The 24,247-nt window shown below is 37.6% G+C and overlaps 1 protein-coding gene across 4 annotated transcripts in view; it reads right to left on the bottom strand.

Annotated features, from left to right (window-relative positions):
• Positions 1 to 397: 397 nt before the first annotated feature.
• LOC130917402 (cell adhesion molecule-related/down-regulated by oncogenes-like) overlaps positions 398 to 24,247 on the bottom strand; it is a 134,058-nt gene continuing 110,208 nt past the window's right edge. For 3 of the 4 annotated variants that reach the window (XM_057838761.1, XM_057838762.1, XM_057838759.1), the window contains exons 14-19: positions 19,485 to 19,607; positions 19,213 to 19,404; positions 17,609 to 17,880; positions 17,403 to 17,482; positions 7,907 to 8,163; positions 398 to 810 (exon numbers count right to left, since the gene is read on the bottom strand). In XM_057838761.1, the coding sequence (XP_057694744.1) occupies positions 596 to 810; positions 7,907 to 8,163; positions 17,403 to 17,482; positions 17,609 to 17,880; positions 19,213 to 19,404; positions 19,485 to 19,607 (1,139 nt within the window). In that variant the 3' untranslated portion in view covers positions 398 to 595. The remainder of the gene's footprint in view (positions 811 to 7,906; positions 8,164 to 17,402; positions 17,483 to 17,608; positions 17,881 to 19,212; positions 19,405 to 19,484; positions 19,608 to 24,247) is intronic. The other variant, XM_057838760.1, reaches the window with a different exon arrangement.

The raw sequence follows: 24,247 nt of genomic DNA on the forward strand, positions 1-24,247 counted from the left end.
CAATTTTAACAACTTTTAACAGTTGATTCAGGGTAAAGGGTAAATTAGGGTAAAGAATTGGGCTCGGGCCAATTGTACCAAAAACCTCCACAAAAAACTTCACATAGTGTGGCCAATGTTTTTTTTTTTTTTTTTTTGAGGGAAAAAAAAAAAAAAAAGTAATTATCACCAATTACTTTGCCAAGTAACTAATTACTCTTACATTCAGGTAATTGAGTTACTAACGCAATTACTTTTTGGGAGAAGTAATTTGTAACTATAATTAATTACTTTTTTTCAGTAAGATTAACAACACTGATCACGAGTAGACGTCCAATCCATTTGAAGTGGGAGGGTGGCAGCGAATAAACATCGGTTCATATTTAAACAGGAGGACAACATGCTGACTCAACTCTTCCATATCTTCTCTTTATATTATTACAAAACTTTACAAGTCGCTAAATCTCCGAAACACAAAACAATTCTCAAGCAAACACACACAAAAAAAGCATAAATAATATAAAAGACTGACAACTTTGCTCTTTGACACAGATACATTCATATGAAATAATAGTTTACTACTAGAAAAAAATAAATAAGTCATCTAAAGGAGTCTTTAGGAGTCTGGCCGTCCATGATGCAGAAAGTCCTCACTTAGGTCCTCCGACTGTCCTCTCAGTAGCTCCGCCCTTCCGGTTGTCTGGGGACTGGGCTGGATCAGCTCGCCCCTGTCGGATATCCAGCCGGGCTTTTCGTCACAGTCCGAGTCGGGAAGGCTGTCCCAGCGCAGCTCTGGACTCTCCTGATCCACACAGTCTACATCCTCCTCTGCTGTAAACATAAAACCAAATAACACGTTAATTTCGTTCTAAGTATTTTATTTGTTCATCAAATGAATAAAAATGAACCCTTTGAATGAGAGTGGTCATTTCAGTGAACATCTATTCAAAAGTTTAACTTATTTACTGCCAGGTCATGTGTTGTGGTAGTTAGTAAAAGAGGGAAATTGATATTGAAAACATTTTTAGACAGCAATAGACTAATGCTGCAAGGATTAATCGATTAACTTGAGTAATTCGATTAGAAAAAAAAGCTTTGAATTAAATTTTGCTGCTTCAAGGATTCGTTTAATTATATTGACGTTGTAATGGTTGTTTTGAAAGTGTTGCATTTAGTTTTATGGATTTTGAAGGGTTAGGGTTAGGTTAGGGTTTAGATTTTTCTTTTTCAATTATTTATCATCTAACATATCGGGGAAAATGCAACAGTAACAAAAAAAAAAAATACAATTAAGTGATAGTAATGAGTTAGATATCCGTGACTTTTTTACAGACGCCCAATTTTTCATTGTGACGTAATTCGTTAAAAGTTTAAAATATCCGAGTGAATAATTTTTTTTTTTTTCCAACTAAAATTTAGACATCAATTAATGATTCTAAGCTAAAAATGACAGACATTTTGAATAATTAATATAATTACTTACCTTTTTTGTGGCTAGATTAAAAAAAATTAAAGAAATTTTATTATAGAAAAAATTAAAAGTGTTCGTTGGCTGTCACTGAGGAGCATTTGCGATCGCTACACAAAGCTAACTAAATTACCCCCCAGAACGGTAAGAGACGTAGGACAACCAGAGGATATATAACAAAAGACAGGGCGGATGGTAAAGGATAGCTTGTTGAAACAGGAGAATGTCATTGTCAGTCGCGTCGATAAAAAAGCTAAGGCTATGCTTAGGTCGGCTCGTTTTTTGTTGTTGTCTTTTTCAGCCTTCGACACTCAAGTCATCTCTTTAACTGAACATTTTTATGTTCTTCCACATCTTTGCCAGTGAATTTGGCACCAGGCACATCATTTTGGGAGAGAATTGGTAGCTTTAGCTCTGTAAAATCTCCTTCGTACACGATTTCCATTCATTTCCAATTAGGGACAACCGGTAGCTTATCCCTACTTGGCAACAGTAGCTAATGTCATGAATATTAATGAACGGAAGTGACGTGTTGCTTGCGGTACGCCATTGTATTATTGACTTTTTTATATTGAAATGCATGCTTTTAGTTTGTGGCGCTTTCACGCCCACGTGGGGGCGCACTTGCACTTGTTTACGTGAAGAAGAGCGCTCACACGCCAGAAAAAGGCCGACAGCTACGTAGCTCTGATTGAGTGGGCGAGTTAGCGAGAGAGAAACACGGCTGCGAACCTACGTTCATTGTTAATGCTTGTAAAATATCTCTACAGACATGTATCATTTTTTCTGTTGTTGTTGTGTGTTTTCCACCCGCGATCGGACACTTAGAGCCAGTTGTGTGGTTGTTTGAATGATGTGCTAATGCTAGCGAACGCATGCTAACAGTTTGTGTCATGTCTTTGCTGTAAAAGCACCTAATTATCATTTATTTACGTCGATGCAAACCTGTTTGGTATCGAGGAAATTGATTCAGCAAATTTTACGGACGTCCAGCATCGTCATTTGGGAGTTTAGCTCGCTGAATAGCCAGGACCTAGCCATAGCGTCCTGGTGAGGACAGTATATTCGCATTTCGTTGTTCATGCACTGTACACTGTACATTTATTCAACATGTTGTTCTCTATTGTATTTTTATTAGGGCTGTCAAACGATTAACATTTTTAATCGAGTTAATCACAGCTTAAAAATTAATCGTAATTAATCGCAATTCAAACCATCTATAAAATATGCTATATTTTTCAGTAAGTTTTTGTTGGAATGGAAAGATAAGACACAAGACGGATATACACATTCAACATACTGTATATAAGTACTGTATTTGTTTATTATAACAATAAATCAAGATGGCATTAACATTAACATTCTGTTAAAGCGATCCATGGATAGAAAGACTTGTAGTTCTTAAAAGATAAATGTTGGTACAAGTTATAGAAATTTTATATTAAAACCCCTCTTCATGTTTTCGTTTTAATAAAGTTTGTAAAATTTTCAATCAAAAACTAAACTAGTAGCTCGCCATTGATGTCAATAATAATTATGGTGCTGAAGCCTGAAACCCATCAAATAAGTCACATTCGAGCGCCAACAGAGGGCGACAAAACACCAAAAAACACAGGTAACAAGTAGACATGACACTGCTGTCATTTTAATCTGTTTGAGCGGGGCATGTGCGTGAATTGCGTCAAATATTTTAACGTGATTCATTTAAAAATTTAATTACCGCCCGTTAACGCGATAATTTTGACAGCCCTAATATTTATATTAAATTGCCTTTCAAGATGACATGTTTGTTGTATGTGTTGGATTTTATCAAGTAAATTTCCCCCAAAAATGCAACTTATACTCCGACTTGTATATGTTTTTTTTCCTCTTCGTTGGGCATTTTATGGCTGGTGCGACTTATAGTCCGAAAAATACGGTACTTAAATATCTGCAGAAATGCGAGGGGTGTACTCACTTTTGTGATGCACTGTACAATACGAAAGGGGTTATATACAGCAGTCGCCTCTGGATGCTTAACAAGCAATAAATGTGCGCGCAGGCTGTCACTTCTGTCACGGTTGCTCTGTCTGTGTGTTTGCGCGGTAGGGTAAAAAACGACGGGACGCAGGCGCCATAAAGTCGAAATCACGTAAGTCGGGTCCGTCGTAACCCGGGGACTACCTGTATTCTTATGGGAAAATCCGGCTCGATATACGACCATTTCGACTCACAAACCAGGTCCTGGAACAAATTACAAATTTGTATGTTGAGGTACCAATGTACGATAATTGTAAGTGAAATGGGGGTCGCAAAATATTGTCCCTGAGCTGCAATTAACCCCTTGGCCTCAGGTTTGAGACTGCTGTCCCATATGACTTAGAGCAGGGCGGTAAACTGAAAATTTACCGGCACCGAAATTCTTCACGATGACAGACGTAATTTTGACCATGACGATAAATTCGGTAATTTAATAAAACAAGAAAATATAGTCTTTTCATCCCGCTTTGACTCTGTGTTGTTCGGCAATGTTCATTCCCCTTTAACCCTTTAACACCGAACGTGTCGGCAGCGACGCGATTACGCATGTCGTCTTTGAAGCTTCGTCACGCTGTAATTACGTCACCCACGTGCCACTGGTTGGTCTCATTTGAAAGTACGGAAGTTGATGTCCACACCAGTTTTTATTTGAAGTCAGTCGACCAAGAAAAACGGGAAATAATGTCATTTGAGTTTGATAGTTTTATTACACTCATAAATATGCATTAAAACGCTGCATGGACCATGTATCTATCTCCATATTTCCATCATTTCTTGTCCTTTTTCAAAACCGAAAGCAGCACAAAAGACTACATATCCCAACAGCCATTGTGATGTCAAGAAGGACGAACCGAATGTGGACATTTTTTATAAATTTCCGAGCGAGGCGCCAACTAAGGAAAAGGAGACATGCGAGGCAAGTAACGGCCGGTTGGTTTGAGCGAGCGACTTTGAAACGTGCAGAATGAAACTAAAACTAAATTTAGCGCAAGCTAATGCATTATTTCATTAACTCAAGGAAGAAGATGAGCCGTATTTGTCGTTGTTTTCCTGGGATGAGTCGGCGTCTCGGCGAGTAGAAGTGACAGGCTGACAGCAGCACGCAAAGTCCGCAAACGGCTGTGTGACGTTGTGTGTGACGCAGCTCCCTGACCTGTTCATGCAGAAGCTTTATTAAGTTCGCAAAAAAAAAAAAAAAAAAAAAACTTTATTGGGTCGTGTGCCAGAAAAATTTGAATTGAACTGAACTACTTGTCAATATTTTTGAAAATACTTCTTTTCAATGTTATATATATATATCTTTACTTCACTATAATCTTTTAAATTTTTATAAAGATGCGTGTTCGAGAAGCATGATTGCATGTACGTATATACTTTAGATAAGGTGATGGGTATAATACCTAAATGCACAAAGAGATATCCTCCAAATCCTTTTTGTGTTAGATTATATATACATATATATATATATTTTTTCTCACTATTTTGCACTGTATATAACCCGTTTTGACCATAGTATGTGTAAAGGCCAAACACGCCTATGACCATACTTGCTGTTTGTGTTGAATTGTCAAACATAAAACTATTCAATCTTATTTTTTTCTATTGAATGTTTATCCTAACAAGTAGAATAAATATTATCAAGCTTCAAAACGGTTGGTCGAGCATGTTTGGTTGTCAATGGGACATCAACATTACAAATTTTGAAAAAATATTTTGGGATTTTTTTTTTTTTTTTTTGTCTTTTTGGGTCCAAAATGTGGATTATAATTGGTCAGTGAAGAAAGCAACAGTTTGGACATGAAGTTCAAGGCGTCCTTAAAAAAGGGACCCGACTTGGCCATTGTGAACAATTTTTTCTTTGAAATATAAAGGCAACATCAAATGCATGCAAATTCAGCCAAAATAGGCTTAGGTGTTAAAGGGTTAAGAAAGCAGAAAGTGTGCTTACGTATGGAGTCACGTGGTTATCAGGAAGCCAAACAAACAAGAGCCCTGTGGCTAACGCTAGCGGCTAACGCTACAAGCAAACGTGATGGGAGTGTGGCTTAAGGGAGGTTCGCCAAACTTTCACCCGACATTAAATAGACTCTTGGCGGCATCCAGACAGGCTTTCACCCGCTGTCCTCCCTTGTTCTCACGATTTCCAAAGAGAATGCTTTCAATGCTTTCTACTAGTAGCCAAGCCACAGGCTAACGCTAGTTGCTAACGCTAGCGGCTAACGCTACAAATAAACATGATGGAGTCGGATAACGGCTCTAACCTTGGCGAAACAGCTGAACTTAATGAGTGGATTGGGCACGGACTGCATCTAGCAATTAGTATGTCAAGTTATTGTGTATCTCTGTTTATGTGTGATTTCTGATGGCTGTTGTGATAGTAAAGCATTCAGCATAAAGTACAATCCAACTGAAAATTTTAATATGACTGTTTAATGGCCCCAGCTATTTTTCTGTATGTGCTTAATTCTGTGTCATTAGATCAATGCAGCTTTAAAGTGCGTGTGACACGAAAAAGCATGTTTATTTCATAATACACGCGGTATTTAATGCTCCTGAATGATATGGACCGCTTGGATGTGTGTGGAAGCGATCGCTATATTTATTTAGTTTTTTGAATCCCGGGCCATGAAAATGAGTGACTTCCAGCTTCGGTCTTGCATTGAGGAGGAGGGCGCTGTGACGTGTACGGGAGAAGGAGTCCTCTTCACTATACAGTAATACTGTTGTGTTTGAGGACTAAGGATTCAGCTGATTTTGCGGATTAATACGTTAATTTTTCACATCACGGCAGCCAAACGGCTGTAGAAAAATCTTGCTGTATAAGGGAGAGGCATGTGCGCCTTTTTGGAGTTTCAAAAAGTTCCCATTCACCGTGGATATTGGCCAAAACAAGCCCTACTCATTGTGGGACCATTGGACTTACGAGGAAGTGAGTAAACATCTTGTTTCGTATTATGTCAAATACGAATACAGCGATTAAAAAGTAAACACTACAAACTTTCTTTAAATAAAGGACTACTTACGTTTGATCATTGATAGGGATGTAAAAAGCTCTCCTGATGCACATTAGCTGCACGTTAGCTGCACAACAACTGCAGCCGCCCTCCTCCGGGGAACGAGCTGTACATTTCTCTCCGCCGGGCGGTTTGCCGATCCGCGAATACAATTGACAACCCAGTCGTCATGTCAAATAATCCGGGCTATTTACGTGTGATTTTCCGCTTCGAAGACTTTGAGACATCACTCGGTTCGGGTTAGCATGTCGGCTAGCTGTCGCGCCTCTTGGTTTGTTTACATTCTCCGAAGCTGGGGAAGGGAAATGACATATGTCCGTTTTAGGTGGCATAAAATATCGTTCGGGAGGTGCGACAGTAAAGGTGAAGTCGACAGTTTTGACCATTATGGAGTATTTTTGCCATGTCGTTCTGAATAAGTGCATTTTTATTATTTCATATTGCATTTAGCACAAGACTGTTATTTGTCATGACCATGCCATTTATTTAGCAATTGGGGAAAAATACTTGGATAAAAAGAATAACCTGTAAAAATATTGGAGTAGAGAGACTGAAACAATTACATTTTGCGGCTCTCTTCGTCGCGTTTATCTCGTTCTGAATAATTCCCCCTCAATGGGCTCAATAGTAAAACCGATGAGCCCAGTTTCCCGCTGACGTCATCCACCTGTTGGGGACGGTAGAGCCCTATAATGGTAGGCGTTGCTAACCGGCAGAATAAAAGACTAATTTCTCATCATCTGCACTTTTCTAAATTGTTGTATATAGTTGAATCATCTCAAAATATGATTCTAAATCACATAATAATGCTATTTAAGACTTTTTTTTCCTCCTGTCGTATGCTCTTTAATGTGTGTGTGTCTGTGTGGGGGTTCATGTGTGCTTGCATGTATTAAAAAATGCACTGGGGAAAAAAAAAACTGAAACCTTGAAATAAACACTTGTGTTAAGTAAATATGTCACAGCAGCCATTAACAATAAGTTGTCTTTTTGAAGTGTACTGTTCTAGCTGTAAGTCATTTGTATTACAATGACATGTTTGCACAGGCATATTGATTTTGACAATGTACATTGTTCAAGCCATACAAGCTATTATAAATGTTCATACTTGAATTCTTATTGTTTACAATAAATTTTTGTATACTTAATGTTTAGACTGCATGTACAATTGTTAAACATATTGAATTGAAAGCTGGTAAATAAATCAACAAGAAACGGTTAACCTGTATTTCATGCATTGATTCAGATTTTCAAATTATATAACAGTTCGCTTGGGCGAATTTATCGTCATTTATCGTTATCGAGGTAAATCTGCTCAATTTACCGCAATACGTGCTTAAGGCCATATCGCCCAGCCCTAATTTCTGACCATAACAAAAACACTATATGAAAGGGTTAAATGTTAAAAAAAAAAAAAAAAAATTACCTGTGTCATCCGCCGGTCCTTCCGTGTCGTCTCCGTCGAGATAACACGAGCGCCGCGAAGGCGAAGACTCCTGGTGCTCGTCAGGCTGGTGCGCCACGTCGAGCTTGGTGGCCGGCCGCTCGCCTGTCGGGGTACAGCCGCGGCACGGCGCCACGCCCATCGGAACCATCTCCAGACCGTCTTGCTGGCATGGCGCCGCTCTATGCATGAGGGGAAGCGTCCCGCCTAATAGCACGCCGTTGCTTTTGTTGTAGCACCTGCGAAGTCACACCCAGACACAAAGTCAAATACAACACACTTTACTTAACACTTAATCCTCTCAAGCATGAATTATGATTTTTCTTTTTAAACCCTGACAAAGTATTCATTTAAGTCATTGGCTGCAATAACGGTGGTAGATGTCCAATCATTTTAACTTCATTCATTTAGTGTTTATAAACATTGTATTAATTTATATATGTATTTCAATCATTAAAAATATAATTAAAAAATGCAGCAATGAAATGCTAATATTTAAGGTTTTTTTTTTTTAATACCAAAAATAGTCACTTGCGCTATAATAGGTTAATAGTGACCATCATCAAAACACAATTAAAAAAATAAAAAATGCAAATTCTGGAGAAATTGCGACGATAGCTTTGCGTTAATGATTGGTATATCGGGTAACTTCCTGTTGGTTTTGAGGCATTTCGGAGTCACCAGTGTTGTTTTTGGCTGCCCTTTTAATTTTCATTGGCGTCTAAGTTTTTTGGACGATAATATTTATTAGTTTTAGTCATAGTCGGAGTTTGACTTTTGGGGGGGGGGGGGACAACATGTTGATGACCCCGAAATGCAGTGTCAGCAATAAAATTAACTGAAAAGAATTTTGAATGAATGAATGAATGAATTTATTGTCATTGTCATCATCATCAGTATCATTGACAGTTAGAGAGTGTGGGATAGTTTGGCCAAGAAAGAGAAACATTGACACAGAATATGGAGTAATTTGCCCGAAAAGACGATGACAGACAAGGGAAGACGGGAAAAAAGCATACGCTTATCGATACCCCTTCCCCAACTTATTATTATTTATAATTATTATAATTATGATTATAATTATTATTATTTATAATAATAAGTTGACAATGAGCGTTTTTTGTTTCCCATCATTCTTGACAGGAATTTTAAATCAGGCTGCTTAGGCAATACTTTTCACCAAGATCGTCATTCATTTAATATGGTACGCCCACCAGTGTCGTGCCAATGTCAGGCATGAAAATCTCTCACCTTTCGGCGAAATTCGCCGTTTTGAAGTAAAAAAGTATGACCTACGTGAATCGTGTAGATCCGAGGAGAAAATTTTTAAGGGGGGCGGGGGGGGTCGGGTGTAGGCATGTGCCGGTTACCTTCACGCTTTGTCATGCTATTAAAACGTCGCGGTTACAAAACCACTAAAATTTTTCGTCATACAGTAGTACGTAATCGTTATTTTTCATGTGTCAAAAATGCAGCCAGAAGTGGCTTGGCGCGACAGCGCTTACCCTTTCCCCTGTTTGATGCTGCGTGTGCCAGTGACGCTATTCCAGCAAACCCAAAAACAAGCACTCTAAACGCAAGGCGTACTTCTCTGCAATTTATTGATCTCTCACATCGTGGCAACTGAAATATACCAAACGAATACATTTAAAACGTTGTACAATCGTATTTTTCCAAGTGTGAGTAGCTTCAACAGTTTAGCTTCATGAAAAAGTTCGCCAAAAAAAACCCCACACATTTTCCTTTCAAATTCAATATACAAAGTTACTAAAAACTTACAAAGCAGAATGATAGGCAAGGCTTAGCAAGGAGAGCAACTTCATTGCGGTTAATCACAGCCGCTGAGAGAGAAACAAGTTTGAATGCAGGGGGGGAGAAAAGAGCGTCAAAGATCGTTAATTGCGACAGATGATCTTGTTCTAAGTACAAAATCACGTTCGCTGGAAGAGGAGAGGTCTCACTCCCAATTTTTTTTTTAGAAGAATGCATTTGCCAGCATATTGAATTTGGTGAGTAATGGTTTCAATCGTTTTCATATTTTGCGTTATGACAAGTTACTGCCGTTCGTTCCAGCTTGCATTGAATAATGCCAGAGCTAGCCAAATCTCTGGTGAAAAAAATAGCTCCCGTTAAGTTAGCGTCAAGCTTGTGTATTTAATGGTAATATAAAAGCAGTGTTGTCAGTAACGCGTTATGTGAGTAATGCATAACAGTAATCTGATTACTTTCTTTCAGTAAAGAGCAATCTAACGCGTTCATTTTTCTAAATCCGTAATCTGATTAAAGTTACTTTCCTTGATGCCTGTGCGTTACTATTTTGTTATTGCCCCATAATGTATGTATAATGAAGAATACTGTAGTCATGTGAGTGACAGCACGTGTCACATTTTCTAACCGGGTATGGAAAAAAAACAGGTGACGTGTTTTACCATGATGCGTGAGCCGTGAGCGCTGGGAATTTGCGGTCAAAACAACATAGCCTTGCTATCTCGCCAGGATGCAATTAAATAGGCAGGAGATATACTACAAACGGCTGCATTTGCACACTGGAAACACAGCCATTACTTCACATTTTTGTCCAGTAAAGATGACAAAAATATCTCCTTGCGCTGGCTCTAAAAGACTGTTGACCGCTAAAGCATCCAATTCAAGCACCACCTGGAATTACAGCACAACAGGTAACAAGACAGCCAGGACTTTTTGATACTGCTCGTGCTCAATCCTCTGTTCAAGCTCAGTTGTTGTTGAGGGTTTTGAAAGCTTAGGTTTAAAGAAATTCTAAATATCCATCTTGCCTCCTCAGCTGTAGTTTTGGCTAAGCAAAGCAAACGGCTGTCTCTCAGGTGCTATAGTCACAGGATCTGTTCGAAAAATAATTTGGACCCATTATGAAACACTTTGAAGGATTCTTATTCATTTCATTCATTTTTGTTGTTTTATTGCTCTAAAACTTTTATAGACAACATTTTAATGGTCATATTCAATGGTCTATACTTTAAAGGGGAAGTTCAGAATTTTTTACATTAGGCTTAATCTTTGAGTTAGCCTGGGTTCAATTAGTCACTGGAGTTGATTTGAACAAATTCTGTGCAGTTTGCCAGTTATTTGATAGTTGCAGGGCTTCGGAGTGAGAGCGCGAGTCAATGGTGGTTGAAATCAACTCCTTCAACTAATTAAACCCCTGCTAATTTGAATATTAAGCCTTATGTGAAAAATTAAAATTGTCAAATTCGCCTCATGTTTCGCCGACGGAGGACATTTTGGCAGAACGCCGGAACATATTTCCTCCACACCCTTCTCACCTTTTTAACCCCTGACCCATTTTCCTGCCTGCAATGTGGTTACACCAGTCAAAAATTGTATCCCCTGGGCGGAGGCATATCGAGATAGATGGATGGAGATGGTTGATTTGTGTCTTTATTATTCAATCCAAAAAAAGTCACTTCAATCAAAAAAAGTGTTTGAACGCAAAAAACTCAAAAATATCCACGTGAAAGCTATTTTTCTTTGATTTTTTTTTTTTATTTTTTAAATTGACGTCAAGTTTTTGTTTAATTGAAGCAACTTTTTTGGTTGAAGTAATGTTGATTTGTGTTTGGGCCACATTTTGGCTAGGACATTTTTGTCTAAAATAATTTTGACCCATTATAAAAATACACCGTATTGGCCCGAATACAAGACGGCCCTGATTATAAGACGACCCCCTCAAGTTTGAAAAAAAGACTTTTTGGACACCAAATTAATTTTTATACAGAAAATAATTACAGTACATCTGAAACAAATGATTATAACAATATATATATAATACATTACTTAACATTAATTCACATACACATTAGTGCATTAACAAATATTTATTCATGTATACTGGTACAAGTATGTGATTGTTATTTTAAAATGAGAAACATTCCTCTGTGAGTCCTTGGGTGCTGCTAACCTAACCTTACGTAGGTATGGTATTATTTCACGTGAATGTACCTCATAAGTATTACTTAACCATTACTGAATGTTTTTTGTTTAGGACCCTGATTGTAAAGTGTAGCACATGTGTCCCATAACTAAGAAATTATAAATGCTAAGTTAACAAACCCTAACGCTATATATATGTATATGGCGGAAAACACAGACAAGACTGAAAAAGCAGTTTCTGCTCTTGCACCCCTCTTTAAAAGAAATTACTGTATTTTAAGACAAAACAACTGTTGTGTTTGATATAAAAAAATATCTCTATATGCTGCCACAGCAGATTCATGGCACATTAAGCCCCCGAACTATTTTCAATTTGCTCGTTTTACCCTGAAAACCCCCGTTTACAGACGTCGCACAACCGTTTTTGTTTCAACCCAGCCACGAAAACAAGGTCAGTAATTATATTATTCAAAATGTCTGTCATTTTTAGTTTAGAATCGTTAATTGAGGTCTAATATTACGCTTAAAAAAAAACGACTTTAAAAAATTATTCACTCGCATATTTTAAACTTTTAAACAAATTACGGCACAATGAAAAAAATGGCGTCTGTAAAAAAGTCACGGATATCTACCTCATACCGATCGCTAAATTGTATTTTTTTGTTACTGTCGCATTTTCCCTGATATGTTAGATGATAAATAATCGATTCAAACAAAGAAAAGTTGAAAAAAAGACGTTTAAAAGGGTAAATATATGAAAAAGAAAATCTCGACCACTCCTTGATGTCTGCGATTTCTGCATTGCGTCCTTTGTTATATTACCATTTTTCACCCATTAAAATCCCCCAAAAATCCAGCTGTGGCCAATCACAGCTGTGTTTTGACACTCAGTGATACATGTGACATGGAATTTTTGGATCGAAAACAGGTAAGTACGCGATAATATCTCGTTGAAGTCGTGGCGTCTGTTATTCTGCTCTCGCGTGCTCTCACCTCCAGAAAGGGTTTTGCTGTTTAAAAAAACATTTAAAAAATAAAAAAATAAAAAATGCCATCCTGTCCAAAATTTTTCTTCCCTCAAAAAAAATTGAGATTTTAAGCTTTCCAATGATGTATCACGCATGCATATCGGACAGTTTTGAAATTTGGCCAAATTGAGGGTCTCAGAGCGGAATTTCAAGTCACCTGTATATATGGCGGAAAACACAGACAAGACTGAAAAAGCAGTTTCTGTTTCTGTATTTTAAGCCAAAACAACTGTTGTGTTTGATAGAACAATATGTCTATATGCTGCCATAGCAGATTCATAGCGCATTAAGCCTCTGAACTATTTTTAATTTGTCAGTTTTACCCTTAAAACCCCCGTTTACAGACGTTGCGCAACCGCTTGTGTTTCAACCCAGGCATCAAACGAAGGTGATTAATTATATTTGTTATTGAAAGTATCTGTCATTTTTAGCTTCGAATCATTAATTGATGTCTAATATTTCGTTTAAAAAAAAAAAAAAAAAAAAAAAAAAAACGATTTTAATAACATAATTCACTCGCATATTTTGAACTTTTAAACAAATTACGTCACAATGAAAAAAATGGCGTCCGTAAAAAAGTCACGGATATCTACCTCATAAATATCCCTTAATTGTATTTTTTTTGTTTCTGTCGCATTTTCTCTGATATTTTAGATGATAAATAATCAATCCAAACAAAGAAAAATGAAGAAAAATCTTTAAAACGATAAATATATGAAAAAGGAAATCTTGACTACTCCTTGATGTCTGCGATTTCTGCATTGTGACCCTTGTTATAAGACCATGTTTCACCCATAAAATTCCCCAAAAATCCAGCTGTGGCCATTCACGGCTGTGTCTTGACACTCAGTGATACATGCTATATGGAGTTTTTAGATCCAAACAAGGTAAGTACGCGATAATATCTCGTTAAAGTCATGGCGTCTGTAATTCTGGTCTCGCGTGCTCTCACCTCCAGATAGGGTTTTGCTGTTTAAAAATGTTTTTTTTTTTTTTTTTTTTTTTAAATGCCCTCCTGTTCAAAACATTTTCCCCCTAGAAAATTGAGATTTTAAGCTTTCCAATAATGTATCACACATGCATAGTGGACAATTTTCAAATTTGGCCAAATTGCGGGTCTCAGAGCGGAACTTCAAGTCACCTGAGTGTTTTCCGCCATATATATACAGTGGTACCTCTACATACGAATTTAATTCGTTCCAGGACCTTGTTTGTAAGTCGAAATGGTCGTATGTCGAGCAGGATTTTCCCATAGGAATACATTATAATTCCATTAATTCGTTCCAAAGCCTAAAAACATACACTAAATTCTTAATAAATACTGCTGGCACTGTTACAAATGGCAATTAAACATAGAAAAACAAATAAGTTATAAATAAATAAGTCAGAATAATATAATAATAAGAAGAATAATTAATAATTATTCCTGTAAATAATGTAACGAATTGGATTCTAATATGGCGGACACTTTTTACTGTCCCTGAACGCACCGCGAAGCTGACGTCACGGTGAGATAGGTCGGTGCGGTAGAGATAATACTTTCGTTTTCTTGAGAGCAGTCAACTGCTTAAGACAATGGGCGTTTTGTGTTGGATAAGTTCTTAAATAAATGATAAAAACGTGACGAAGCTGGCGATTTCCTTGGCAATGTTACCACAATAATAATTGTCACCTTAACTTATAAATAGTGGCGAACGGTGGTCGGAAGAGGACCATGGAGCTGTATTGTTGAGCCAGTTCAGGGACGCGCACACCAAGCTCATATTTTTCTATAACTTGCATCTTCATTTCAAAGGTAAGCATCACTTTTTTCCTTGTTTCTCCAACTGTATCAACTTTTTTTGAAAACTGTGTTGATTTCTCACACAAGAAAATCCACCGTGCGTTCGTTTGCAGTGCTGTCATGTCGTCGTATTTCGAGCAACTCGTCGGATGTAGAAACAAATGGCGGCTCAAATTTTACGTCGGATGTCGAAAAGATCGTGTGTCGAAGTGATCGTATGTAGAGGTACCACTGTATATAATTTTACCGAACCATTAGTTGCTGTCAGGTTATGCATTACCTAATGCATTAACTCATGTTAATTATATTAATAAATGTTAGATAAGCAAATATATTAATTATTGTCATGTTACTTAAACATTAGTTATTGTCTAAAAATGCATTAACTAATGTTAATTAAGGGACCCTTATTGTAAAGTGTTACCAATCATTTTTTAACCAAAAATAATCACTTGCTCTACAAAGGGTTAAAGTTTTAAGTGTCAACTTTTGAATAGCTGCCCACTGTAGTGACCTCTGTCCCTAATGAGGTTAATAAAATCTAAAAGTTGACATCAAACCTAAAATATATTTAAGAGTAGAATCGAGTTTCGTAGTTCTTCCTGCCATCGGAACAAGATTCTACCCCGATCCCAATCCTGGTTTTCTTTCCTGTCCTCAGAAATAAATAAACAGGAGGCTCATTAACGCGGATTGTGTGCTGGCTGAGTGCACACAGGGTAAACTGTGATGCCGCTGAGGCTTGAGCACATAAACAGGAGCAGCATGGGAATGTGTAACGCAGGAAAAAAAAAAAGAGGAAAAGTCCATGGGAATCACACTTGATGACACGCTGTGTGATAAAATCCAAAACACACCACCGCAAATGGACTACAGCACTTGATGGAAAAGTCATGGAGTTCCCCAGGGCTCCATCCTCATCCCGTTATATAGTATTGCACCCGAATTTGAGTCATCTGATTTTGAGGATCTGCCAATTTCAAGCGAAAAGCACATCCAAATGTCAAATATTTCTTACTGCAAATATATCACTCTTGCATAACACCAGCTTACTGCTCGCGTCCTGCTACAGCTATCATAATGTTTTCGTATCAGTGGAATTTACATACGCTGCCAGTATTTCCGGCTCTGTAATATTTTTGTTCCTTTTTTTCAATGTCCTTGTACATCTGGATTATTACCGTATTGGTCCGAATATAAGACGGTGTTTTTTGCATTGAAATAAGACTGAAAAAGAGGGGCTCATATATATTTGCGGTCTAGACATTATACCCATTCATGACTCTAGATGGCGCCAGATATTATTGAAGCGATGTTCTGTCATGAGAGATCTCAGCTACTCTCAAGTTTAACCAGTTTTCATTATTTTATTGCAATGCTTTTCCTCATTCAGATTTGTTTCAAGACTACAGTTACAGTTAGACATCACTTTGATGGTTAATGCAGTTATTGCAATTTTGTTGTTTTATCGCAATAGATTGGTTTATTTACATTTCAAAAACTAGAAGCAATTCATTTACGAATGTGATTGCACTTTAGTTTACGTATTTAAATGTTCAGATATTAAGATTTGAATGAGGCAAAATAACATGCTTTTTCTCTCAAATATATCGTTATAATCATTTGTTTTTCGGATGTACTGTAATTATTTTCTGTATAAAAATTAATTTGGTGTTCAAAAAGTCTTTTTTCAAACTTGAGTCTTGAAAAAGAGGGGGTCGTCTTATAATCAGGGCCGTCTAATATTCGGGCCAATACGGTATATTGCTTTAAAATAAAAAAAATAAAAACAAACAAAATACATTTTTAAAACCTGATCTTTTTTACTCAATTTCGATATTATGCGACGGATCAGGGATATTCCTACCTATTACTGCAGTGCCCCCAACCCAGTGGCCACAAAATGTCATTGTATGTAATTGACTTTCCTATATATACTGTACTGTATATTGCTTTAAAATAAAGACCTAGCTGGTAAAATGTTGTCTATAATAGCAATAAAACAAAACAAAACAAAAAAACCCATAAATGAATGAAATGAACAAGAATCTGACAAAATATTTCATAATGGGTCAAAATTTATTTTTCGAACAGACTAGGACCTTAGAGACGATCCTTTGCTTTGCATAGCCAAAAATACACCTGAGGCAAGATAGATATTTGTTTATTCTTTGTTTCATGTTTTGCCTACCTCACCCAACAAAAATCAAACTCTGACTATGCTTTTTTTGTCCATTCTGATTTTTTTTTCCTAAAGTGATATACAAATATTGCATAAATCATCTTTTAGTGTAATATCGGGATTAATCGGGATCAGATCGTATCGTGACCTAGGAATTGTGATACGAATCGTATCGCCAGATATGAGGCATTACACACCCCTACTCTGCAGTATGGAACAATTTTACATTTTTGATGCATTTAAATCCCTCCTGCCCACAAATTTATAGCTGAGGTATCGGATCAGGAGTCTGTATCAGAAGATCATCAAAGGTGACTTGGATTTGGGTCCAAGAATATTTGAACGTGCCATCCTTCTTATTTTTATATTGATTTGTCTTTATTTAGTTTGCACACTTATAATCCTAAAGTTTCGATACGCATATGCTTTTTTCCCGTCTTGCTTTGTCCGTCATAGTCTTTTCGGGCAAATTATTTCATATTCTGTAACTGCCAATGATACTGATGATGATGACAATGACAATAAATTTCATTCATTCATTCAAAGTTTCTGTCGTGTTCTTGCTCATAGCCATACCTGTTATTGTTGCACAGGTTCTGACAACTCATACACTCCGAAGATTCTGACTGAGGAAGAGCTGTGTACATGCCGCCTCCCTACAAATAAAAACAGTATTCAGTGTAGATGACATCCAGGCGACGTTGTCAAACTGGCGTCCCCTAATTTTAAAAGTAGTTAGAAACGAGTGCAATAGATGAGCACCACGGTGGTCCCACACTCACGTTGTGGTGGTGGTGAGGGTGAGGCAGAGTGCCGTTGTGGCCGTGCGGGTGTCCGGCAGGATAGAGTCCGCCGTTGCCATTGTGCAGGCCGTTGGTGTGTTTGTGATGTAGATGGTGGCACCCCAATGGCAACATACCGCCGCCCCCGCCACTGTGCCCGTAACCCCCGTGGACACCTCCGTTCATACGCCCGGCGCCGGCCATTGCGGTGTACTCAAGAACATGTCCGTTCATGTCCGCCGGCTGGTACAAGTAACCAGGAGAGTTGTATTCTGCATCGAAAAACACATGGCGTTCCACAAGGCTCAATCCCAGATACCTTTTAGATTTAATATTAGGGATATTAGTTGTTTATTTCCGTATTTTTTGGACTATAAGTCGCAGTTTCATAGTTTGGCTGGGGGTGCGACTTATACTCTGGAGTGACTTATGTGTGAAATTATTAACACATTATTATATCATTTCAGATGCTATTTTGGTGTTTTGGAGTGACACTGATGGTTTGTTAAACTTGTTGTCATGTTTTTTATGCTATAGTGATCTGAATAACTCTTAATAGCTATGTTACGTTAACATACCGGCCACGTTTGCATTTCGTTGTTCATGCATCATGTAACATTATCATACTGTACACTTATTCAGCATGTTGTTCTCTATTGTATTTTTATTTTAAATTGCCTTTCAAGGTGACATATCTGTTCTATGTGTTGTATTTTATCAAGAAAATTTCCCCCCCAAAAATGCGAATTATATTCCACTGCGACTTATATATGTTTTTTTCCTCTTCGTTGGGCATTTTATGGCTGGTGCGACTTATACTCAGGTGCGACTTATCATCCTACAATACGGTAGGTGGAAACGGATTACACTACGCAAGCACTTCATTATGCTTGTTGTTAACACTTGTGTATGTAAATCTGATTTTTGTAGAATGTTTTCTTCTTGGAGATGAAATGCATGTGTGGCAGCTTAGCATTTTTTTTTTACATAACGTTTTGAGAGTTGCCGTCATATTTTTGGAATCAAAGCACGGTGTACCGGAACAGCATTCCGACCCTGAATCTTATACCAGAACTGCGTTCCTGACCGTTCTGGCCCACTTTTACCCCTGCTAATTTGAGTTGTCCGATAATGACATTTTAACTGATAACCGATATCCCGATATTGTCCAACGCCGAAAATCCAATACCAATATCAAACCGATACCGACATTTGCGGGTGATAATGCTCACATAACAAATCCCAAACATCTTAATTTTGAGACATGTAATTGTCAATAAGCGTAACTGCTGTGCTCAGCTGTGACCAGCCCATGTACAAAGGCTTCTAACATTCACTTTGAAGGCAACATGCACATTGGCCCAAAACAGATCATGATAATTCGATGCCGATATTATCCGATATCATTTTAAAATGCTTTTATCGGCTGATATTATTGCTTACTCGATAATGTAAGACAATAAATAATCAAATATGTATTCTTGTTTTAATTCTATTTGATTGTTGACAACACTCTTTTATTCAATTTATTTAAGTTGACCTCATGTTTAGAAGGGCTCAATAAAAAGTGCTTGGTCGGCAAGGTGTGAAAGATAAACACTCACTGTGTGTGTTGTTGTGCTGTCGGTTCCTCCACAAGCACATGGCGATAAAGGCCAGCAGAATGAGGACCATCACTCCTAGCACGCAACCCACGATGAGATACAGGAGCCCCCCGGGCGGTCCGGCGGGCTCTTGCGGGTGAGGCCACGGCGGTGTGACGGGCCGCTGGCTTGGCGAACCCGGAGACTGGCGAGCTACCAGAAGGTAATGCTTCTATTAATTTGTGATTTAAAATGTTTTTTTACTACATTTCCAACAGCGGGTCTGTTCTCACCTCTGGTCTCACAGATCATGACATTGCTGTAGTCGCTTTCGCCTCCATCGTTGAAGCACTGCATCTTGATGTCGTACGACGTCTCAGCCTGCAGGTGACCAATCATGTGCCAGTCTTTCACACCTGAAAAGATGAGGAGAAATGTGAGCGACAACTTTTTGAAATTTTAATAACACAATTTTTTTCCCCATTTGGTTGAAGTCATGTTTTTTGGCGCACTCTTGTTTTCGCTGTCCACATTACGCACACACGCTCATCTCTCGTCACTCCCGCGGGCCTTCGCACAGTTGCTCGTGCTCCTGTCCAGCTCCATATATGGCAGCTCGTGTTTGTGCTGGCTCAACTCCAGTGTTAACACAAACACGCATGCACAACAGAAACAAGCTCACATTTACAACCAATGAGATTCATTTTACGTTGCACTTTACTTCATTTTTAAATATTAATTTTAACTCAGTGCAACTAATACTTTTAATTAAAATGTAGTATTGATTGATGTACTGTCTTTATGATTTATCTTTAAATGTAAATTCTTTATTCTTCAATTTTTAATCTTTTTTCCCCCCATTTTGAATCTATTACTGTACTTGCAGAATTGTTTTACTTTTAATGATTTTTAAAAATTATTTTTAACTTTTAACAATTCATATTTTTAATTCCTAAACATCATGATATACCGTGAGCCCTCATTTTTCACGGTTAATGGGGACCTTCCAGTAAAAATAGAAGTAGAGGTGGAACTTATTCAAAATCCCAAAAATTTTTTAAACTTTTTTTGTGTGTGTTCAATGTATTTATTCAGATTTAACAGCATTGGAAAGAGATATATTTAAGACACCCCCCCCCCCCCCCAAGTATAATTATTTAAAAAAAACAACAACAACAACTCCTTATATGTTTATTTTAAGTTTTTTAGCACTGCAAATGTAATAATTATGATATAAATTATATATATGTAGTAAAAGAAAACAATGAGTTGTACATGAATATCTCTTAAAATCTTTGTTTTTTTAAATACTGCATTTATTTATTTAATTATTTATTTTATTTGGGGGAAAACATCCAAATAAATATGATATAAATTATATATATGTAATAAAAGAAAACAATGAGTTGTACATGAATATCTCTTAAAATCTTTGTTTTTTTTTAATATTGCATTTATTTATTTAATTATTTATTTTATTTGGGGGGGGGGGATCCAAATAAATATTATATAAATTATATATATGTAATAAAAGAAAACAATGAGTTGTACATGAATATCTCTTAAAATCTTAGTTTTTTTTAAAAATACTGCATTTATTTATTTATTTATTTTTATTTGGGGGAAAAAAATCCACGATGGACTAAGGGCACGAAGTTTGAAGTGCAAAGAAGCAAGGGATTACTGTATTACTAGATAAATTTTTTCCTTTAATTTCACTCCTTCCATTTCATATTATCAAACATAACCTGCAAGTTTGACAATAATCCCGTTATTCGTTCTTGAGTTATCACGAAATTCCTCTTCGGATATTTTTTGACCTTTGACCTCATGACCTCAAAATCTAATCACCTATTCCATTTTGTATTAAAACCATATCCCGCAAGTTTGATAATAATTATTTCATCAAAGTTATCGTGAACAAAAACAAACGGAACCGAATACATAACCTCTTCCCGTGGGTGAATGATGATAAATACAACCAGAGTAAACATAAAATGTACTTTTCAGATGATTTTTCTTGTTATATACTTATATACTAGTACACAGCCGCTGACGGCGATAGCTACAGTGTATCACAAAAGTGAGTACAACCCTCACATTTCTTATTCTATTCATATCTTCTCATGGGACAACTATGACAACATGACATTTTGACACAATGAAAAGTAGTCTGTGTGCAGCTTATGTAATAGAGTTCATTTATTTTCCCCTCAAAATAACTCAAAATATAGCCATTAACATCCAAACCCCTGGCAACAAAAGTGAGTACACCCCTTAGAAACTACATCCCTAAATGTCCAAATTGAGTACTGCTTGTCATTTTCAGGGTATTGGCAAGCTTCTTGTAGCTTTGGCCATCTTCATGTAGCGCAACAATATGTCTTATAAGATCCTCAGAGAGTTCTTTGCCATGTGGTGCCATGTTGGAACTTTCAGTGACCAGTATGAGAGAGTGTGTAAGCTGCACTACAAATTTGAACACACCTGCTCCCTATGCATACCTGAACCTAGGAACACTAACGAGTCAGATGACATTTTGGAGGGAAAATGACAAGCAGTACTCAATTTACTCAATTTGGACATTTGGGGAGGTAGTTTCAAAGGGATGTACTCACTTTTGTTGCCAGGGGTTTAGATATTAATGGCTACATTTTGAGTTATTTTGAGGGGAAAATAAATTAAAGGGTATGAAAACACTAAGGGGCTGTGAGATATCAATAGAACCGTTATATGGCAAGATAACAAATATTAATAAAGTTAACAAAAAAATAAGTCGCATTCATGAGCAATTATCGAAAATAGATCGAAAATTACGAACATTTCCGAAAGTATTCCGGAAACAGCCGAATGGGGCGGAGACGTCATAACAAGGAAACAAAAGGTCGAGCCAGGTGCCATCGTTGTTTATCGACGAGAGAGTTGCGTTCGTGTTTTGTCAAAAAAAATCGCTAAAATGGTTCAAACCTCTCATGCTATGTGGTTTACAAATAGCCATTTGTCGCAATGTAGTACCCATGAGTTCCCGAACGCGAGAAAAAGAGCTGGACTACGCAGACAATGAGTAAAGTTCGTCCATGCTAAGACGGCTAATTTTGCAGACCCAGCCTAAGGCACGGTTTTGTGTGGTGCACATTTTACACTTGAAAGCTATTCGAACTATGGACAAATGAAATCAAGTTTGCTAAGAAATGCTGATGAAAGCAGCCACCATACACGCGCAGCCACCTCATCAAGAAAAGAGGACGACTGGCTCTGATGAGACCACCCCAGGCTAACCAAAGGAGCAGAGCAGCCAAGCTCGAAATGGCCAGAGTGAGTACTCTTTTATAATAAAAACATATCACACATTGGATATAGGACTGGACACATGTATAAATTATTGCTCGTAAAATATATAGTACAAATCCTCTAATCCCATTCATATTTGTGTCGGTTGGCAAAGCGAAAACCGATGATAGCACATTAAATGATAATTATTCAATATATTATTTTGCAGTCACGGTGTATCAGTTTCACAAAAAGAAATGCAAAACAAACCATTCGGTGTTGCTGTTGCCGCCGGTGTTTCATCAGCGTGATTGCTCCCCTCAATGATCCTTTCATTAGGCTGCATTGGCTTTCGTTTGGGCTCAAATTAATAACCCAAAACACCAAAGAACGGTTAATAACTCTCCTCGTCACCATTAGAAGAATGTTCGTTACGTCGGATTCGTCGCTGCAACTAGAAACAAAATTGTCCGCCATCGTCGCCGCCATTCAGTACTAAGCACTGAGCCGGTTGTTTCCCTATAGTGACGTCACGCACACAATATGCTAGATTTCCGGCATCTCGGGGGCGGGTCGTTTTAGCTTGACAATCGACCTAATTTCTATCATTTTCTTGGTGTTGCGATGTGTGTAATTAGACGAAGTGGCATGATATGAATTCAAAAGGCATGCGTTGATGGATAAATGATGGAATATTAGCATTTCCCCAGGTGTTGTCATACCCTTTAACTCTATTATATAAACTGCACACAGACTAGTTTTCATTGTGTCAAAGTGTCATTTTGTCAGTGTTGTCCCTGGAAAAGATATACTTAAATATCTGCAGAAATGCGAGGGGTGTACTCACTTTTGTGATACACTGTATTCTTCACATATCTTTTGTTATTTTTTGACATGGTTCCAAAAGTGACTACTTAAAGTTAAAGCCAAACTTAACATAGAGGCTTTGTCTAAGTTTAACCCGCACGTCCACAACTTCCTTTCCTTTCCTGTAGCAGGACAGGCAGTTAACATTCCGGCCGGCAACACGAGCCACTACGTATCTTAGCTGACCGCGCTCGTATTTCAGTTCCAGCTAATTAAGTTGCAAGCCATTTGCCAAAAGCACACTAGAGAAGCCTACACTATCTTTTCGAAGTAGCACAGCATGTAAAGTATGTTGACGTGAGGATACAATATGGGTGTCAAAGCCATTTTTGTTGAGGGCCACATCGTTATGTCTATCAACTAGAGCTGCTGAGATTAACCCCTTCAGACCCGCATTTTTTCTGCTAGGCAAGATTTTTACTCTACTCAAACACCAGAACAAAGTGCAATTTTTTTGGTCGAGAATATTTCATGCTTTTATTGGTTATTTTCAATGTAAATGTTAATTGTAATTGTAATAAATGTAATGTGTTTTTGATGAGAAATGAGCACTTTGTTATTATCCTTTTTGAAGTTGCGTTTGGTCAAAGAGCCAAAAATAGCAAAGAGGGCGTGCCAAACCTCATGATTTGATTTCGACGGGTAAAGTCATAGACATCACCATTATTGATGGGTCAGCTCGGCCATGCACTGCGCAACTTCTTCAAGCAAGGGGCTGCCCACATCAAGAGGAGCTAATTACAAACACATGCACGCAGCGAACTAAGGGTGGATTTCGGTTCAAAAAGTACGAAAGCTGTACCACATACAAACAGGAAGGATTGTCTCAGGAGTGATTTGTTGGAGGATTCAAGGTAATTACTATATTTTTCGTACCATGCATGCATTTTGAAAAGTAGCGAAAGAAATGGGAGAAATT

This window comes from Corythoichthys intestinalis, chromosome 6, assembly GCF_030265065.1.
Source record: "Corythoichthys intestinalis isolate RoL2023-P3 chromosome 6, ASM3026506v1, whole genome shotgun sequence".
NCBI classification, from domain to species: domain Eukaryota; kingdom Metazoa; phylum Chordata; class Actinopteri; order Syngnathiformes; family Syngnathidae; genus Corythoichthys; species Corythoichthys intestinalis.